An 18,722-nucleotide genomic window follows, 5' to 3' on the forward strand; every position below is an offset into this window, starting at 1 on the left:
TTCTACAAAGACTTTCTACTATAAATTCCAGGTAACCCTGGATTCAGACATTTAACATGTATGAAGCAATATATGTGCACAGCAGAGTGCACTATGTCTTCTCATCTTCTCAAATATCTAACCAAGGAGCCAGTGAGTGGCAGCTACAGAGCACTCTCCAGTCAGCTCAGCTTGTGAAGGCATGGTTTAGGTATGCTCAAAGATCTGATGTCCGTCTGGACAAGCTTAGGGTAGTCCACGCTGGGCTATCGCAGGCCCTTTTATGTCCAGCCAGTGTACATCATTTGCAACTGCTAGAAATAAACAACTAAAAAGCACATTCTCTACTAATGGTAGTAGCATCAGCAGCACTGCATAGCTTTCAATACTGGCTAAAAAAAATCCTTTCTCTGGTTATAAGAATAAATCTGAAAGTTAAGAGGTGGCTGATTGTTAGCTGAACAAAACAAAAAAAACACAAGCTACTAGCCACCTAGTAAGTACAAAGCATTAGAAAGAAAATGAAAGTAACTTCTAGAAATTATGAGAACTACAAGAGCACTGGGCAATAAACATGGGGCAATGGGTTCCTATTAATAATGCTCTTAAAAGCTAAAATGTTGTCAGAAAGGGGAGGCCCCCTCAAAGGCAAGTAATAGAGGCAATCATCTCTTTTTAACTGACCAAGGTCACTCTCAGCCTTGAAGAATGAACACAGAGCAAAGCTGTACCTCAGAGGTATACAATTCAGTATGAAGCCTGGCTACCATTCCTTGCATTTCCTTTCAAATGCAGCCATATTGTCCCAGCAGACCTGCCTATCTCAGAGAAGTCTGTTCTGTGAAGACAGCACAAGCTGTGCAGCTGCCAGCCAAAGAGAGGGGCACTGGTCTCAGTACTGGGACAGAGGGTCAAGAGAAAAACTTATTTAATCGCCCATACCTGTATTGAAAGCATTGAACATGAACAAGGGACACTCTCAGAACTGACCAAGACTGAGAAAAACAATGCTGAGGAACTGCAAGAAGGCTCCAAGACCAGAATAGTAGCAGGAATAGTTGTGTCAGGACTAAGACCCAAGGCCAATGTCATTTGAGAAATGTTTGAAAAAATCCCCACTCCACCATGTTCTAGGCAATGCTAATAATCCATCATTGTCACAGGCACTAAATCATACAAAAAGGAGGCTATTGCCTCAGTTGAAAGTACAATGAAACACTATTTCTTGCTACCTCAGCATCTTAAGGTCTAGCGCTATCGTTTCTTCAGTGCAGAATTACTTTCCAAAAACACTGGGAATGCAGATATGGCATGGATAAAGCCTGAGGTGACGGCTCTGACTTGTCCATGTAGTTTAGGAGGAAATCTCTCACTGCCTAGAGGTGTTTGTTTTATTCTGGTTGCTTTTCATTGTAATGAATGGTCTGGTGTTGCTTGCCAAGTGCCTCTGGCACAGGCTGAGAAGATCATACCAAGAACATGCTGAGTGCCAGAGTATTCTGCAGGATGTTAGATTTGACAGAAATGGGAAAAGGAAGAGACTGGAGTGGCAGTGCACAAGGAGGGCAAGAAGGGAAAAGGAGTGGCCACATACCAATGCCAGGAGGGGCACTTTTGTACTCTGGGGCAGAGAGATGATCCGCTCTCTGCTCAGTGAGGTTCAATAAAATCAACAGATCCACTGAACCCACGCACAGCATAATAGGGATGAAGATGAGGAAAGCTGCTCTCCAATTTCTTTGTGGGAATGACAAAATTGACACACCAAAGCGATCTAGGTCATAAAACAGACTTTAATGTCTCCCTCTTATAACATGATAGTCCTGCTTACACTGGAACTGGCGCACAGCTCCCAAGACTGGCTTCCTGTGAGGAATGAAGCTGGCATGTCCCTGGCTGCTGTGCAGCTGGAACAGCCCCAGGCACTCAGCTAGCTCAGTACAAACTCCGCAGTCCAAATACCTACATCTGTTGCAGTCCACCCGTGTTGGAGCTCTGGAACTGGGAGTGTAGATTCTGTGAATCACCAGTATACTGGATACTGTTCTGTCTCTTTGGACTGGCAGCTCCCTCCCCTCCCCCTCAATGTTGTTGTTCTTGGCTTTGTGAGGCACTAAAAAACGCCCTGGTTTTATGGGGCCAAAGTCTCCCATCATCATAGGTTTGAATCCTCTGTTTCATATTTGCTTAAAGCATCTTGGAAGTGTGACCCATGCTAACATGGCTTGCCCTGTCCAGAAAACTGGAAGTCACATTTTCCAAGTTTCTTCCCAACTGATGGCCCCCTTCTCTGCCCAACACAGTAAGGTGATGCCCAAGAACTGCATTTAGGAATGAAGACAGACAAGAGACTGTCTTCTTTCTACCCCAGTCAGTCCTTGTCTTGATCACTTTATCTCTCTTTCATTAACACACACATCTGCATGTACACAGAATTCTGGAAGGATCCTCTTATCTGAAGACTATGGAAATCTTTTCTGAATTCATGGAATTATCCTTTTCATTGATCAACGTTCAAGCTGCAGATTGGTCTCTGCCTTCCCAGATGTCTTCTCGTTGCTTGGCTTCCAACCGTTTTCTCTCTGTAAATTAGGGAAATGTTAAAAGTGGTAGTGTACTTCATAACCAGTGACTTTCCTTTAATCCAAATTACAAGGGAAATTTTAATCATGAGTCAGCCAGATTTCCTGGTCTTCTCTAACTGGATTCCAAGTGTTAATATCTTTAACTTTCCAAGTGCTTTGTTAAGTAGAAATGTTACTACAATCTTATGGGGGGAAAAACAAAAAACACTTCAGAGGCAAACTGAATTTCAGTATTTTCAGAACCCTTTCAGGAGCCAGAAATCTTTTGGAATACATAATTCCAACATGTAAAAATGACCACATATAATGGAGGGAAACAAAGGACTATTTCTAAAGATGAAAAATGCACAAATTTGGGCAATCCATCTTCAATTTTTAACATAAAATCCTGGTTTCCATTTAACACTTTCATCTAAGCATGAGAAAATGCAGACCATACAGGGTTTGGTGGCCCAAGCACATCATTAGGTGCCATAATACCAGTTCTAATTTCACGGCTAGTCATTTATCTTGACGCTATAAAATGCAAATGAGAAGCCCAAGTGTTTCCTTCCAAGGGCTATTATTTCAGATAATGTCTGTAAAGATATGCAAATCATAAACCAGGGGGATTATAGAAATCAAGGTGAGTTTAGAGTTAACACTTGTTATTTTGACATATCTTTTCCAAAACAGCAGAATCTCATAAAAATTCCTGTACCATATTTGACTATACTTTAAGGGCAAAGAACTTTGGCAGGAAGCTGACTGGTGCTGACATGTGAGAAAGAGAAATTCGCTGCTATTTGGGCACCATCTTGTGGCATGATCAGAATATAGCAGCAAAACGGCCAAAAGGGGGGTCATCAAGTTCCAAACTGAAGGCAAGTTAATTCAGTGTCCCGTGACTTGGCTTTAAGACAGGCTCAAACTGAGTTGGGAGTCTCTAGGAAACAGTACATCTCTTAGGAAGACACTGGGGTTCAGATGTTCACAAACAGGAAAGTTAGGAGGGTGTCTAAAGACAAAGGCAACCTTAGATGAAAGCAATCAAACTGGTTCTGGATTCCAAGAAAAAGGGAAGAAACAAGAAAAGTGAATTATTAGAACTCAAAGTTTTCAACAAGCTTGGAAACCTAAATCAGAAAGGCGATATGGGAAGAGTGGTCCATAATCCAACAATCCTAAACTCAAAACAGTTCTGCAAACAAACAAAATTTTTAAGGTTTGGGCCAAAACTCATTTGGTGGTAAATCTGACCTGAAGGATATAAGGATGTTTCTAGTCTTCACATATGCCATTTAGGGTGACCAGTCATACGTTCTGCTGCAGACATGTCAATATTAATACGTTTGATTTTGGTGTTATGAAACAAATATCAAGATAACCATATAATCTTTCTAAAATTAGAAAATTTCAAAATTCTGAAACATTCCCTACCCTAATGCCTTCTCCTAAGATTGTAGATCTCTATTACCAAATGTAACCATAAGAAGAAATTCTGGTTGTAAAGCATAGGAGATAATCAGTACAATTAGGGAGATAAATTGAGAAGCACAAAGAAACAGTAAAAGTGTGAGGCATAAATTTAGAAATACAGAACATGAATAGAATAAAAAAATATGGGTTAGGATGAGACAAAAATATTTTCATTTTAAAGAGTAAATGGAAGCTGAGAGAGGGGTTAAGTGACTTCCTCAAGGTTACATAATCAGTGAAAAACTGAAGCTGGAACCCAAGTCCATAATTCTTAAAACGGCATACTTTCCACTGTTCTGAGATCTGAAAATATCTACAAAGAGAAGGGGGAAAAAGAGAAAGAAAAAAAAAGTATGACAGAAACATGCTGTCCCTGTATTAAATGGAAAGGAAAGCAAATACTAGCTAATAGACTGCATGAAAAAAATCTTTTATTAATTTTACCTCCAACCATTAAAGAAAGTAAACTAAGTAGAGAAAGCTCAAATGCAGCCATAAGGACAAGAAACTAAGGAAGAATAGAAGAATTAGCACGAAATGATTAACCTAAAGCACTTACAAAACCAGCCCGGAAAACTTTCACTTCCCAGTATAATAAGTAGGCAGAAATGATTATAGAAAATGAGTTGATTGAAATCACCACTTCTCACTCAGGGAAGAGAAAGTCTTGAAGATTAAAAGAGGGCCAGTTTGGTGTCATGTTTGAAAAAAATAATGAAAAGGAATGTAAATTACAATTTTCAAAATGTACTTCTACACGTAAGAACATAATGGAGAAAATCATCACAAAATCTATTTGCATCTACCTCAGAGTAATAATCAACATGAAGACTTGAAGCACAAGTCTAGTCAAATTAATCTAATTGTCTTCTTTTATGTTTTGACAGATGCAGCAGATCAAGGAGAATATAAGTAACCTCTTAATTTTAGCAAGGTTTTAGATTTTTAGGCTTACAAAGTATTTACATCATCATTAATATTCTGGGAAAATGAAGTCTGGATCACCTAAATGTTGGTGGGCATATAACTCTGGAGAGTAGATTGATTATCAATGTATTCAGTATCAATGCATTAAGTATCATCACAAAGAACTATGTGTTATTTATCAATAGTTGGTGAAATGGTAAGTTAGTCCTAAGATTAACATTTTCATCTCTGATCCAGACCAGGAATGTGAGTTTATTGAACAGCAAGTGATACCAAAAATACAGGTAAATAACACATCTCAGAGAAAAAGACCACATTAACATGAAAGGAAATGTGGTTAGCAATGAAGGGAACCGCACTTGAGAAAAGACACCAAGAAAATGCCACGAGACCTAGATATGAGTCAGCAATGCAGCACTGCCCTTAAAGACAGAATAATGGAAAAAGCCTGAAAAGGATTTCAGAAGGTAGCAATTGTGATTATTTTTTTTAGTATTATAGTTGACTAGGCATCCTATAGAGATGGTTTTACTTTTAAATTCTCAGTGATTTAATTCATCAAACTAGGGGATCAAATTATTGTCTACTCTTTCAGGCCTGTAACCTAAAAGGTGGTCTTTTATGACCAGTCAATTAGTCACCTATCCCCAACAGTAAAATGGAGTCAAGTTATAAAATTACAGCAGGCTTTGAAGGTGAGAAGGTAGCTTATTCTAAGAAGTAACAATACCTACCTCCAATTTCACATAGGAATCAAGTGTTTTGGTAAGTGGTATGTGGGGAAAGTATACATGTATTCCTCAGTTTGGTCTTTAAAGAATGGTTTTATCATTCAGTGTGAATCACTGGGTTAAAGCACATGATTGAGCCAAACACAAAGCACACAGGATGTAGTGAAAACATTCTGATGGGTGCCAAGTGGGAAGGGAGTTGAGAGAACGGGTGAAAAAGGAGAAGGGATTAAGATGTACAAACTGTCAGTCACATGGCTGTAAAGAACAGGATAGGAAATACAGTCAATATTAATGCAATAACTGTATATGGTGTCTGATGGGTACTAGACTTATTGGGGTGATCACTTCCTATGTTATATAAACATCTAATCTCTATGTTGTACACCTGAAACTAGTAAAATATCGTATGTCAACTGTAATTGAAAAAAAAAAAAAAAAAACCCAAAGCACTCAAGGATGATCTATGCTTTCATTTTCCATCTCTGTGATCCGTTATGCACTCTGCTTTTTCCATGTTCAAAGGCTTATGAATTAAAGTTCTTATCATCCACACATATACAATATGGTTTGCTTAAAATGAATTGGATACTTTCTTTTTCTCTATTCTTTCTAGAGTAGTTTTATTTTCTGAACCTCCTTTTTAAGGACTAAGACATAGATTTCTTGTTAAAAAAGGTAGAAAGATGAAAGTACAGTGGAGGAATTTAGCAGCAAAGTATTTAAACCTCCAAATTATCAATCCCAAATTCATTAATTAGAAGTTTCAGATGAAGTGTTCAACTCTGGATTTTATAAAGAAACACATGGAGGACTTGACAGACTTCAGAGTAGAATCATGAATGAAATAAGATTTATGAATAAAAAACTAAGCAACCAATGTCAATAGTGTATTTAGTCAATAACATGCATGGATATTAAGTATCTTTTTGTAAACCAGGCACTGTGACAAATAGCAGAGCTCTTCAAGGGGGAGAAAGGAAGGCTAGGAGATTATTCTATAGTATTAGTATTATTTTTTATTCTATAGTATTAATAATAGAAGTACCTATATCAAGATGGCTCAATTCCCATGCTAATTCAGTTAACAATGGTCAAGTCAAAACTCACCAGGAAAGAATGTCATGACTGACTGCACCCATGGATAATGGGTGGGGAGCAGCAGTACACAGTACAATACCTATTTGTCATTAGTTGCTCATATTATTATAATGAACACCAATTTCCCAAGAATCACATAAATAATAGTATCCTCAATTTATAAAGAAGTTTTCTAAACATTTTTACACATTAACTTATATTGTACTCAAAAAATTCTTCAAGGGTAGGTAAGCCACTTTGTTGGAAACTGGGGCACAGAGACTTGCCCATGGCCACACTGCTAGTTCACGACAAAACCTCTATTATACCACATTCCTGAATGATCTGCCCTTGAGAGGAATCTGGACAAACTATTGGGTTGGCCAAAAAGTTCGTTTGCGGGTTTTTTCTGTAAGATACCTCTAGTACTGTTTAGTTGTCTTTAACTTCACTCAAAACAATTCTGTTAGATTGTATTGTGACAGCTGTCATATCAGCATGCATTAAAAAAAAAAAGCTAATCAAAACTGGTGAATTTTTATGTAGCTATTTTAATACTGAAAATGGAAGAAAATATGCAACATTTTCAGCATATTATGCTTTACTATTTCAAGAAAGGTAAAAATGCAACTGAAATACAGAAAAAGTGATTTGTGCAGTGTATGGAGAAGGTGCTGTGACTGACTGAATGTGTCAAAAGTGGTTTGCAAAGTTCTGTGCTGGAGATTTCTCACTGGACGATGATCCATGGTCAGGTAGACCAGTTGAAGTTGATGGTGATCAAATCGAGACATTAATTGAGAACAATCAATGTCGTACCACACAGAAAATAGCCGACATTCTCAATATATCCAAATCAATAAAGTTATTGGTAAAAATGAAAAATATATCATTTATTTTATGGGAAAAATTAAACAGACTTTGTGGCCAACCCAATGTCACACAGATTTAAGTTAGACCTAAAGAAGAATATTCTGACAGTGAAAGCTGCTAACCACTGAAACAGATAATAAGGAAGCCTGTCATATTTTATTTTCTGAAGGCCTTAAAATTTTCTAAATACTTTTTTCTAGAGAAAAAACTTTAATTGCCCCCAAATCCTTCAAGAGAGATTACAGTATTATAGAAGGAGCATGCATTTTGATTAGGGAGGCCTAGGTTCGAATGCTGGGTGACCTTTGTCCAGTTACTTCTCTGAGATAGCTCTAAACTGGAGATAATACCATCAATCACAGTTATTGTAACATTACATTATCTGGTGTTTCCTTCCAATCCTTTTAATCAACAAAAACCTTGCCATGGCTTTTAATCTTAAAATCTTCAGAACTGAAGTGAGAGGAGAAACAATTGTTTAAAATATCAAGTTCATATTCTTTCTTCCACTAGCTTGTAAGTCTTAACAAGAGGAACAAACTGTCCAATTCTCTTAATAGGGATCATAATGCTTTGCATAGGGCAGGTGCTCAGTGAATGCCAAATATAGTTGATAGTATTATATGAAATTTAAAATAAAAAGTGTAATGATGAAATATATGCACTGGAATCTACACTGGATTCACCATATATTTCTACTATTACTAATAAAAACAGAAGAATCTAACATTTGTCACGTATTAGTTACAGGTCTATAGAAACAGAAGATGGTTTTTGAAGATGATGAAGTATCTTTTGTGTATTATCTCACTTGATTTCCATTTTATGAATGAGGAAACAGAGGCCTCCAGAGAGTAACTATTTGCCCAAGGTCACACAGCCAATAAATAGCAGAACTAAGATGTGGATCCAGGAAGTCTGATACCAGAGTCTATAATGTTACCCACTATGCTGTACCGATTCCACTGCCTCTAGTGGAAGAAGGTCTTGAACAAAAATATCTGTTCTGCTTAACACCTAAATAGTACTTCTACTTTTCACAGAAAAAAATTTTGTCAAGTTGAGAAGCTTTGGGGTCCATGCAGGCAGGTGTACCAGAGTATCTGCTCTGTACATAAAGAGGCCAGGAAAAGATAAATCAGGAATTTTCCATATGTGTTTCCTCAGATATGAAGAATGGGAAAGCTCTAAAGCATGATAAAGAGCCCTCTATAATCTGTATAGCATCAGCACCAAAAAAAAGCAAGAACTTATCATGGTGGGTCTCTAATCACATCTAAAGGCCTTCCTTTAAAAAGTAACAGGGTACCCGCTTAGCCAACAGTCTCATTTTTAATTCCATCACTGAAATGTCTTTTGTATAGCTGGGTACTTAAAACAAATACTTCCGGTGGAGCTGCATGCTGATGTGCCTACAGAGAAACAGAGGAGAAAACTCATGCAAAACTGTTGCTGCAGTATCTGTAGAGACAACCAGGAAAGCATGATACACTGAAAAAGTCATTTCTGCTTCTACAGATACCACTGTTATTACCCTCTATTGATCCTCTGAGATAATTGTGGTTATCATAGAGAAAGCATTTTCTTCAAAGACAACCAATTAATAAAGGGTTAAGGACATGGCACATTCCCCTTTAATCTAACTCTATTATTGTCATCTATAAAAAGCAGACAAATCCTCCTGTTTCCATAGTCTATAAAATGCCTTTGAGTGAACTGTGCATTGGGAAAAATCAAAACTTCCTCATTACAATCATTAAGGTTTCAAAAATTATTTGGGTTCTACTCTGAAACTCTAGTACCTGCCACAACACACTCTGTCACTGGTTATCTAGCCAGTGCAGCTGAGAGTCTGCAAGCTACCTGCTATCACACCAAAGCATAGTGGACAGAAAGTATTAATGGCCTTGTTAGACTGGCAATAAACAAGGAGTTTGAAACTTCAATTCATTTAATGAAAAAATGAAGTTACTTTTCAGTAAGTGGAATTTTCAGAATAAATTGCCTTCACAGATTCCACAGATTGTAGGCTAAGGCAATGAGACTGTCTGAAGCCTGAAGGCTGATAAAAAGTACTTAAGTGCAAAGTCAACTTACAAACAAGTCAACATCCTATAATGGGGAGAGAAAGATTTTAACCTCAACTCCAAACTATAGGGAAAGGAAAATCCTGCTTGTCAATCAGTTGAACTATTTTCTGGGAACTCTTCGGCACTGAAAAATAATCAGAAGCTAAGTTAATCTAGATATACTCTAATGGAGCCACTCAGGACTGTCTTTACGAAAAAGAAACCTGCTACAGTTATCATCATCAATGTCAGTGGCTGGTTTTTCCTTAATTTGTCTTCTACCTAAGATCTAAACCATTTGATAATGCCGTGGCAGTCATGGCCAGTAAAACCAAAGTAAATAATATTTTCTACCTAGAAGAACATCATGTTTTCACAGGAAAATTTTTCTCAGCATTTGGATCAAGAACTATAGAAAAAGGCATGGATGATCCAAGAAGACCGAACTTATCTTAAAAAATAATAAGTAAACAGTGGATTAAGATGCCTTGGTGTGTGGAACGCAGACAATTTCAACATACTTGGGAAGCTTCTAGGAAAAGGAAATGACAAAATTAAATGAGTTTCGTTTGTTTTTTAAACACATGCTTTACAGTGAGCTCTAATAGAACTAGAGAAGAACTTGATCACTTCAACTCACCTCGGGCTTCTTGCAGTTTCTTGAGCTCAGCTTCCCGTTCAGTTTTGCTCTGCTTACTTCGAACCCCAAGGGCACTGATGACTAGCCTTCTGGCTAGGGCTGCAGAAGTCTCAGGACGCTCCTTTGCTGGCTGGAGGAACTCTGAATGGGAGGAAGGGAGGGAGTAGGAAAGGAGTAAGGAAGAGAAAGCACTCTAGCTCTAAGTGATTTAACTCAGTAATTAACACACAAAATAGACTACCAAGGGCTGCATCAGCGGTAATTAATAGAGCCTGATAGACGATCAGAGGAAATTAACATGGCAAAGCACAAACAACCCTGCCTTCTTTATCTGTACTAACACAATTTCTTACAGTGACTCTTATCAAACAGCTATACACAGAGGTAGACTAGATAAGGATGTCATCAGAAAATGATTGCTGCATAGCTTGAAGTTAGGATCTCCCATTCTCTCCAAGTGGCTGTTCAGATGCTACACATCCTACACAGCCTTTTCTATATTCTTTTTTTCCTTCAAAACATACTCCCAATAACACTATAAAAAAAGAAATGTCTTTACAACTCTGGATGCTATACAGGTGCTGAATAAATAATAACACTAGTATCAACAAGCAAAAAACCCCGAGATTAGAGGCTCACCAGCATAAGCTCTAGCTTTGGCCTTGGCTGCTCCTGTGGCCTGTGATAAGGGCCGGATCTTCACCATGGTATGTTTACTACCCAGAGCATCACGAGCTACAAAGAGGAATAGATGTAAGGAAGTGGATGACATGAAGGAGAAATGCAAAGGAAAATGTAAGGCTAGTTTTCAAAGTACTGCCCAGATGTTATGCTTTTCTTTTTCTTTGGTGGCAAGCAGAGGAGATAATAAGCTCTAGAAAATTGTAAGGAACAACTTAGCAGTGATTATTTTAGATCAGGGATCAACAAACGATGGCCCTGTGATCACATCCAGCCAACCGCCTGATTTTGCAAATAAAGTTTTGCTGAAACAGAGCCATACCCATTTGTTTGCATATTGTCTACGGCTGCTTTCTTGCTCCAACAGCTGAATTAAATTGTGACAGAGATCATAGGCACTAAAATATTTACTATCTGACCCTTTACAGAATAAGTTTGCAGACCTCTAATCTAGGTTGTTCAGACAGGATCCAAAATCTCTAATTTCTTTGAATGCCTCTGCACCACATCTATCATCAGGCCAATGATATATGTATGTGAAAAGGCCCAATGATTTATTCAGAAAGTAGGTAATACAACCTCTCACTGGCTAGGTTAAAGAGCTACTGCAAATTCATGTGTCTGGGGGAAAAAAATCTTAAATACAATAGTGTAAGATTTAGTCACACAGACTTCTTACATCTCTACCTATAATCTGTTTATGTACTATCATAACTGACAGTTGTGCAGCAAATAACCTTGAAAGGAGTTGACTATTTCTCAACAGGATTAAGGTGCAAAGGAAGGGAAGCACATGGGTACCAAAATACCACGCCTCAAAAACCTGTATCTGCCAATTCCCTACAGTCACTGAATAAAATATCAGCTGGCTGGAATAAAAGGGAAATAAGGACAAGTAGCAGAAGTTTTAAAATAGACAATAAAAATAATACTTATTGGGTAAATACCTGTAATTGAACTGGAAAATATTCCTAGGGCATGTGTATCATCCACCCATTTAATATCAAATCCTTTCTTCCTGCAACAAAAAATCCCACAATTTCATATCATAAAATTTAAGGAACATCTTTCAAGTAGAGTCTTGAAAAGCATTTCAGGATGAGAGAACAATATTCAACGGCGCACAGGTGGAATGGGGATAATGACACAAAAAACAGCTTGGAGGACAGAAGCAGCCAGTGAATTTTAAAAGCAATAATACCATCATAAAGAACTACCCGGGAGTGTTTTAGGTTCCCAGTTATTTTATAGACACCAACTAATTAATCCTCACAAGTCCCTTGGGAAGGAATTTAAAGCACTATTTACAAGAGACGCTCAGAACAAAGAGGTAGGAAGAGTACGAGAGGCGGCGGCAGCAGGACAGGTCACCTGAATTTAATGCGTCTGTAGGCACCAGGACAGGGACAGAGAGAGGGAGAGAGAGACAAAGGAGAGGGAGACAGGTCATTCAAAGAAAACATAAAATCAAGTAATGGAGAGATAGTACAACTGTAATCAGAGTGCTGGACCTAGTCTTTAAAAAAAAACCCTTTATTTTAGAGCAGAGTTATGTAGTGAGCACAAGGACTATCAAGATGATGACATAATGGTTACTTTTTTAGCCAGGAGCTTCCAAACTGCTCACGGACGCAACACAGTACTGTGGAAAGAACATGGTGTGTTTGAAGGTCAGATATAAATGGACTCAGGTTCTGCCATCCATCCTGAGTTCCGGGCTGGTTTAACTTCTCTTGAAGCTAGGTCTGCTCACCTATAGAAATGGGCACAGTACTTCCTCACAGAGTTGTTGTAAAAACGGAAATGAGATCATCCATGACAAGGCAAAGAGCAAGTTGTTGAGAACTCACTGGGCATTTAGTAAATAAATGACACTCAGTTTTTATTATTATTAGCAATATTCATAAGGAAGATTATTCATATTAATGAAGATAGTGATTAAAACATAAAGCTGCCTGTAATATTTGACTCACAAGCATTATTATAGACTTCTGTACCATAACCATTTTTATTTTTATAAAGCAATCTAAAGAAAAGAAAAAAAAAGACAACTGCTAAAATATTTTTCCTCTTTAACACAACCAAGTGAAGAAAAAAAGTTACTCTGAGGGAAAAGTAATAAAGGAAGCTTGGATGGTTAGAGAATTTCCTAAATGTAAGCGAAAGTTTAACCACAGAATAAAATGACCAGTTGGAGATTGTGAAAAATTCAGCAGATAAAATCTGTATCATAAGATAGTTTACAAAAGGATACAAAAAGATCTAGATGGGTTCTGGAGGGTCTTCTTGACTTTGGAATGGCTAATCCTTTAAAATGCTTCTCTTTTGAGGATGTTTTCGGATTTGATAAGAAAAAAGGTCTTAGAAGATTAAAAAGAAACAAATCAAAGGGAATTTAATTCACGAGAATTAACTAATCTTTGGGAAAGTCTAGACATCAGCAAAACTGATCCTTGGTTTTAAAAGTCATCATTATTAATGACAATTTACGGTAGTTCTAATTTGTGATTTAATCTCATTGACTGCTTTTTAGAATCTATTTTGTATTTCATATGGACCAAGATCTGGATACTGAGTCTTAACATAACTGTAATGAATTAGAAAGACTGTATATTTAGAGTAAGATCTATGGCAGAGATTATTAACTATCCTCCAGGATCCAGTCACCCCTTCTTTCTTTTATAGCACTGATGTGCCCCAACCAACCAAATATAAGTGAGGTACATGGCTGCTAGTTTTGCCTATTCTAGAACTTTGTAGAAAAACAGGACATATTATAAATAAAGTTCTATTAAATATATTAAAGACAACCATGCTCATTTGCTTACATATTGTCTATGGATGCTTTTGTGCAAATGGCTTAGTTGCCTAAAATATTTACTATTTGGATCTTTAAGAAAAAGTTGAAGGTTATTCTCTGATATAAAATCTTCAAATTCAACAGGTACATGAATTGAATTTTAAATTTAAAATTGTAATACCAGACAATAGACCTGGTTCATTTTTACTATCAAGACTGGAACATTAAAGTAACATCCTTTCCTTTCAGATCCTGAAAATCTTTTCATAATTTTCTCTCTAAATTATTTCTTTATTCCTGAAGCTTTTATTTTTTCTTATAAGTTAGAGATAGAGGCATACTTCTGACTTTTTAGCTTCTTCTATATACTAAGGAATGATGCACATACCTAGAGTCAGTACAATTGTTCTCAAACCCACTGACATATTTCACTACATAATTTAATTAAACAAAATAAACCAATGAAATGTGAGTGTGAAATAGAAGAGTTGCTATGTCTATAAAACTTAGTTAAAGGTCTGAGAAAGGTCTAAAAAACCCAAGAAACTACTAACAGTTATATTTGGTATAAAGTTATAAAAGAAAAAAACATTTCACCCTATTAGCAATATATACTCAAATGACTCTGAAGGTATGTTCAAGTTCTTACTCCACCTAAAAGAAATGAAACTAAAATATATGACAGTGACATATAAGAACTCTTCTACCAACAGACCAGTAACTTTTTAAAAAAAGGCATTTACACTACAAAAACTGTTAAGTGAATGGACACTTAATAAGTGTTGTTAAAATAAACTAGTTGAGATATATAACAATCATTTTTTATCATCCTCCACTTAAACTATTCCTGAGTGATCAGAATAACTTCAAATCAATTACATAATTTACAATGCCCTTGCTGCTTAGCAGGGGGGAAGAAACGCTTTCAGGAGAAATCCTCTTCTTTCATGGTAGGCCTCATTTCCATAAATAAAATTCCAAGGAAAATGAGCCAGCTCACAGCTCACAGTAAAAAAAGAACTGAATCTCCAAAAAAGCAAGGCACTATGAGTGAGAATTTGCAGAAATAAAACTAAAAGGACTTCAGGTAAAGTATTTACCAGATACAAACTATAGAAGGTCTACATTTAATATACTTTAAAATATTTTTTTAAACTTGAAAATATTTAGAGAAAACAAGAAACTAGAAATTGACCACACAGATTTGAAAAAGATATAGAGAACCTTGAAAACTGAGAACCATAAAATGAAATCTAAAAATTCAATGGACAGATTTAATAGCAAATTAAACACAACTGAAGAAAAATCAGTAAACTGCAAACTAGAGCTAAAGAAATTACTCAGAATGAAACATGAAAAATGAGAGGTAACATGAGAATGAAGTGAGAGGTCTAATATACATTTAATTGGCATCTTAGAGAACATAAAGCAGAGAGAAACTGGCACAGAGGAAAGAATTGGAAAAGATAATGCGTGTGCTCTCCAAAACCAATGAAAAACATTAATTCACTAATTTAAGATCCAAAATAATCTCAAAAATAATAATAAAAGGAAACACAAAGTCACATCATATGGAAAATGAAGAATACCAAGGACAAACAGAAAATCTTAAGGGTATCCAAAGAGCAAAATTATATTCAGAAGCAACAACTGTTAAGACTTTCAGCTGACTCCTCATCCTCCACAAAAAAGCCAGGAAACAACAGAATAATCACATTTCTGAAAGAAATATAACTGCCAACCTAGAATTCTATATCCAGTAAAAATGTCTTTCAAGAAGGAAGTTGAGCCCTGGCTAGGCTGCGCAGCTAGTTGGAGCAAAAGGTTGTGGGTTCAATTCCTAGTTAGGGCATGTACAGAAGGCAACTGATTGGTGTTTCTCTCCCCCGCCCCCCACCTTCTAAAACCAATAAACATATCTTTGAGTGAGGATTAAAAAACATTTTTTAAGTAATAAAAAAAAAATGAAGTTGAAATAAAGCCAATAAAAAACAATAAAAATCAACTGAGTTTCTTACCAGCAGACTATCATTAAAGTAAATGCTAAATAATACATTCCATACGTACAGAAAGAAAAAGACTTCAGATGGAAGGTTTGAGATGCAAGAAAATATAAATAAAGAACACAGAAAGTAGGTAAATCTGAATGCTGAATATATAAAATAACATCAAATGGAGTTCAAAAGGAAAAAAAAGAGAAAAAAATTATGACAAAAGAATCAAAACGCTCAATCATAACAGCATATAAATTGGGGTGGGAAAGAGGTAAAGAATGGAATTAGGGAATGAAGCTAAAAGCCCTTACAGTGTTTAGGAAGAGTGTGAAAATATTAACTTTAGCCACTGAGAAGTTAATCATGCATTTTGTAACTTCTGAAGTAACCACCAAAGAAATAGAAACAGTATCATTTCCCCCCCAAAAAATAGAAGAAAAAAAAATACCTCATCAATCCAAAAGAAGGCAAAAAAGAGGAGAAAAAGATGGGACAAGTAAACACACAAAAAAAGATTGCAGGCATACATCCAAATACAGCTGACCCTTGAACATGGATGGCTTTGAACTTGCAGTTTCACTTATTTTTTAAAAAATGACAGTAATGACAAATACAGTATAGTACTGTAGAAGTACTATCTCTTTCTTATGATTTTCTTAATAACATTCTTTTCTCTAGCTTACCTTACTGTAAAAATACAGTATATAATACGTATAACATACAATATACATGTTGATTGACTGTTGATCAGTAAGGCTTCCAGTCAACAGTAGCCTTGTAGCAGTTTTGTTTTTAAAGCGTCAAAAGTTGTATGTGAATTTTTGACTGTGTGGGTTGGTTGGTGCTCCTAGCCCCTCCTTACCTTGTTCAAGGGTCAACTGTCTATCAATAATTTACAATAAATATAAATGAACTAAATGCACTATGAAGACGGATTTAGAAGTCATCATTAATATTGTTCTTCCTAAATGCTAAAATGGGTCTAGAAAAACTGTCTGGCATTTCTAAGGAATTTAGGAGAAGAGTGGTTTGATACAGAATATTTCTAATGAACTTGGAGAAGACAGTAAACAAACCTGATGCTAAAGTTACCAGGGATTATGAAAACAGAAGAGATGATTTTTTCCGAAGTCGTTTTCAAGTAAACTTCATCCCATCTTCCCTAACATCCCCAACCACTTGTAAATACTTACTGATAACTGCAGAAAACCCGTAGGAGGTCTTCAGTACGAAATTCTTGAGGGAAGTCATAAATTTCAATGACATGTGGGAATTCACAATCACTGAGGTCAACATCAGGAACTTCATTGTTGTAATAATCAAATCTAGGTTCCTGGATACTCTTTCTATTCTTCACATTCCCTGATAACTAAGGAGGAGAAAGCATACTGGTGACTGTCACATCAAGCACAAACATTATAAAATATCCTCCCATATTTAAACAATCCTCCTTGTCTCAATGTTCCTATTCCTTAACCTTTAACATTGTCTCTGTATTAATGCTGTTCATAAGTATAATAATGACCAGAGTTCTATCTCTCATTTTAGGTTACACACATGGAATATGTGAAAAGGTATTGAATTTCTAGCAAAGACAGGCAATGCATGAAACTTAACTTGCATCTATCAACTAGTGTGTGACAAAATGCAGAATGATTAATGTGGTGAGTTACATCTTAGAAAATGAAATAGCAGAAAATAGCTGAAGAGATGAATAACATTGTTTTATTTGGGCTTATTGATCAGACCTATCTCACAGTTTGTTTTTGTTTTGTTTTTTTGGAAGTAAACAAAAAACCACACAAAATTTTGAAAAACGACAACACTTTGTTCACCTTTTATTGAATGTAGCTTACAAAGGAATTTGTTAAGGCAAATTTAAGTGGTACAAATAATTATATTTAAGGTCCCTAACATGAAAGCTACCTAAAGGAATTCCCACATAGCAGGTTAGTAAAGGAATTAACAGTAATAAAAAAGTTAAAATTTTAGGAACTTCTCATGTATGTGGGGTCTCTGACTCTCTTGTGTATACAGGGTTTCCATACATAATCAGAAGGGAAAGGGAAAAATGCAAAGTGGCAACAAAGCCATGAGAAAAATTTTGTCTTTCACCTATTATAAAACCTAGATGCTAGTACTGACCTCTCAAAGCCTTCAGACCCGACAGCATGTTCTCTCTGTTAATCAAAAGCCCAACTAGATCCCTTTAAACGTTCCCTCTTTATACTGTGCCCTCTTTCCCATCAAATGGGAAAATGAGAACTTGCGATGCGAAGGATCTCCTTTCCTTGGAGAAGTAAAAGATAGCTTCAAGAATTTTATTAAGGAGGGAGGAAAAAGGAAAGGTGATTTAAGTAAAATCAACAAAAATATTTATTTATTGTGGTGCCTGTAGTTCCTTTTCTCCACTAAGCTTCAGTTTACATCTAAAAAAAGAGAATACTGATACCTCATAGACAGGTGTGTGGATTAAATGAGATGATGCGGTCAGTGCTTAGCGCACTACCTGACACCTAAGTATTCAATGAACTCAACCCACTATAAACAAAATTTAACTGAGTGCTGACTCTATTACAGGCCAAGCTATTTTCACTCTCAGGATGCAGAAAGTAGAAAGAGAATATTCCTTTCACCATAACAATAAGGCCAGTTGATCTTTAAAATCGTAATGTTTCTTGAGTTCACTAGACAGACAACTGAGTATCCAAGACAACCAAGAAAATGAAAATCTACAGAATGAAAAGTCCCTCCAAGAAACAGGATACATAAACTGTTATAGCCTTTGGCAGATCATGGGAGGAAGTGGCCACCACACAAGCAGGCAAGAAGATTATCAGCTAAACTGTTAATAAATTCTTAAAAGCCCAGAGTGGGCTAGTATGTCAGTTTAGAATAACTCAGA

General features: G+C 36.4%; 1 protein-coding gene across 1 annotated transcript in view; it reads right to left on the bottom strand.

Annotated features, from left to right (window-relative positions):
• Positions 1 to 1,754: 1,754 nt before the first annotated feature.
• R3HCC1L (R3H domain and coiled-coil containing 1 like) overlaps positions 1,755 to 18,722 on the bottom strand; it is a 38,266-nt gene continuing 21,298 nt past the window's right edge. The window contains exons 3-7 of the mRNA XM_090277865.1: positions 17,011 to 17,186; positions 11,971 to 12,041; positions 10,982 to 11,077; positions 10,343 to 10,483; positions 1,755 to 2,561 (exon numbers count right to left, since the gene is read on the bottom strand). Of these exons, the coding sequence (XP_090133991.1) occupies positions 2,494 to 2,561; positions 10,343 to 10,483; positions 10,982 to 11,077; positions 11,971 to 12,041; positions 17,011 to 17,186 (552 nt within the window). The 3' untranslated portion in view covers positions 1,755 to 2,493. The remainder of the gene's footprint in view (positions 2,562 to 10,342; positions 10,484 to 10,981; positions 11,078 to 11,970; positions 12,042 to 17,010; positions 17,187 to 18,722) is intronic.

Source organism: Furipterus horrens, unplaced genomic scaffold, assembly GCF_987537825.1.
Source record: "Furipterus horrens unplaced genomic scaffold, mFurHor1.1.pri manual_scaffold_5, whole genome shotgun sequence".
In the NCBI taxonomy this organism is placed as follows: Eukaryota; Metazoa; Chordata; class Mammalia; order Chiroptera; family Furipteridae; genus Furipterus; species Furipterus horrens.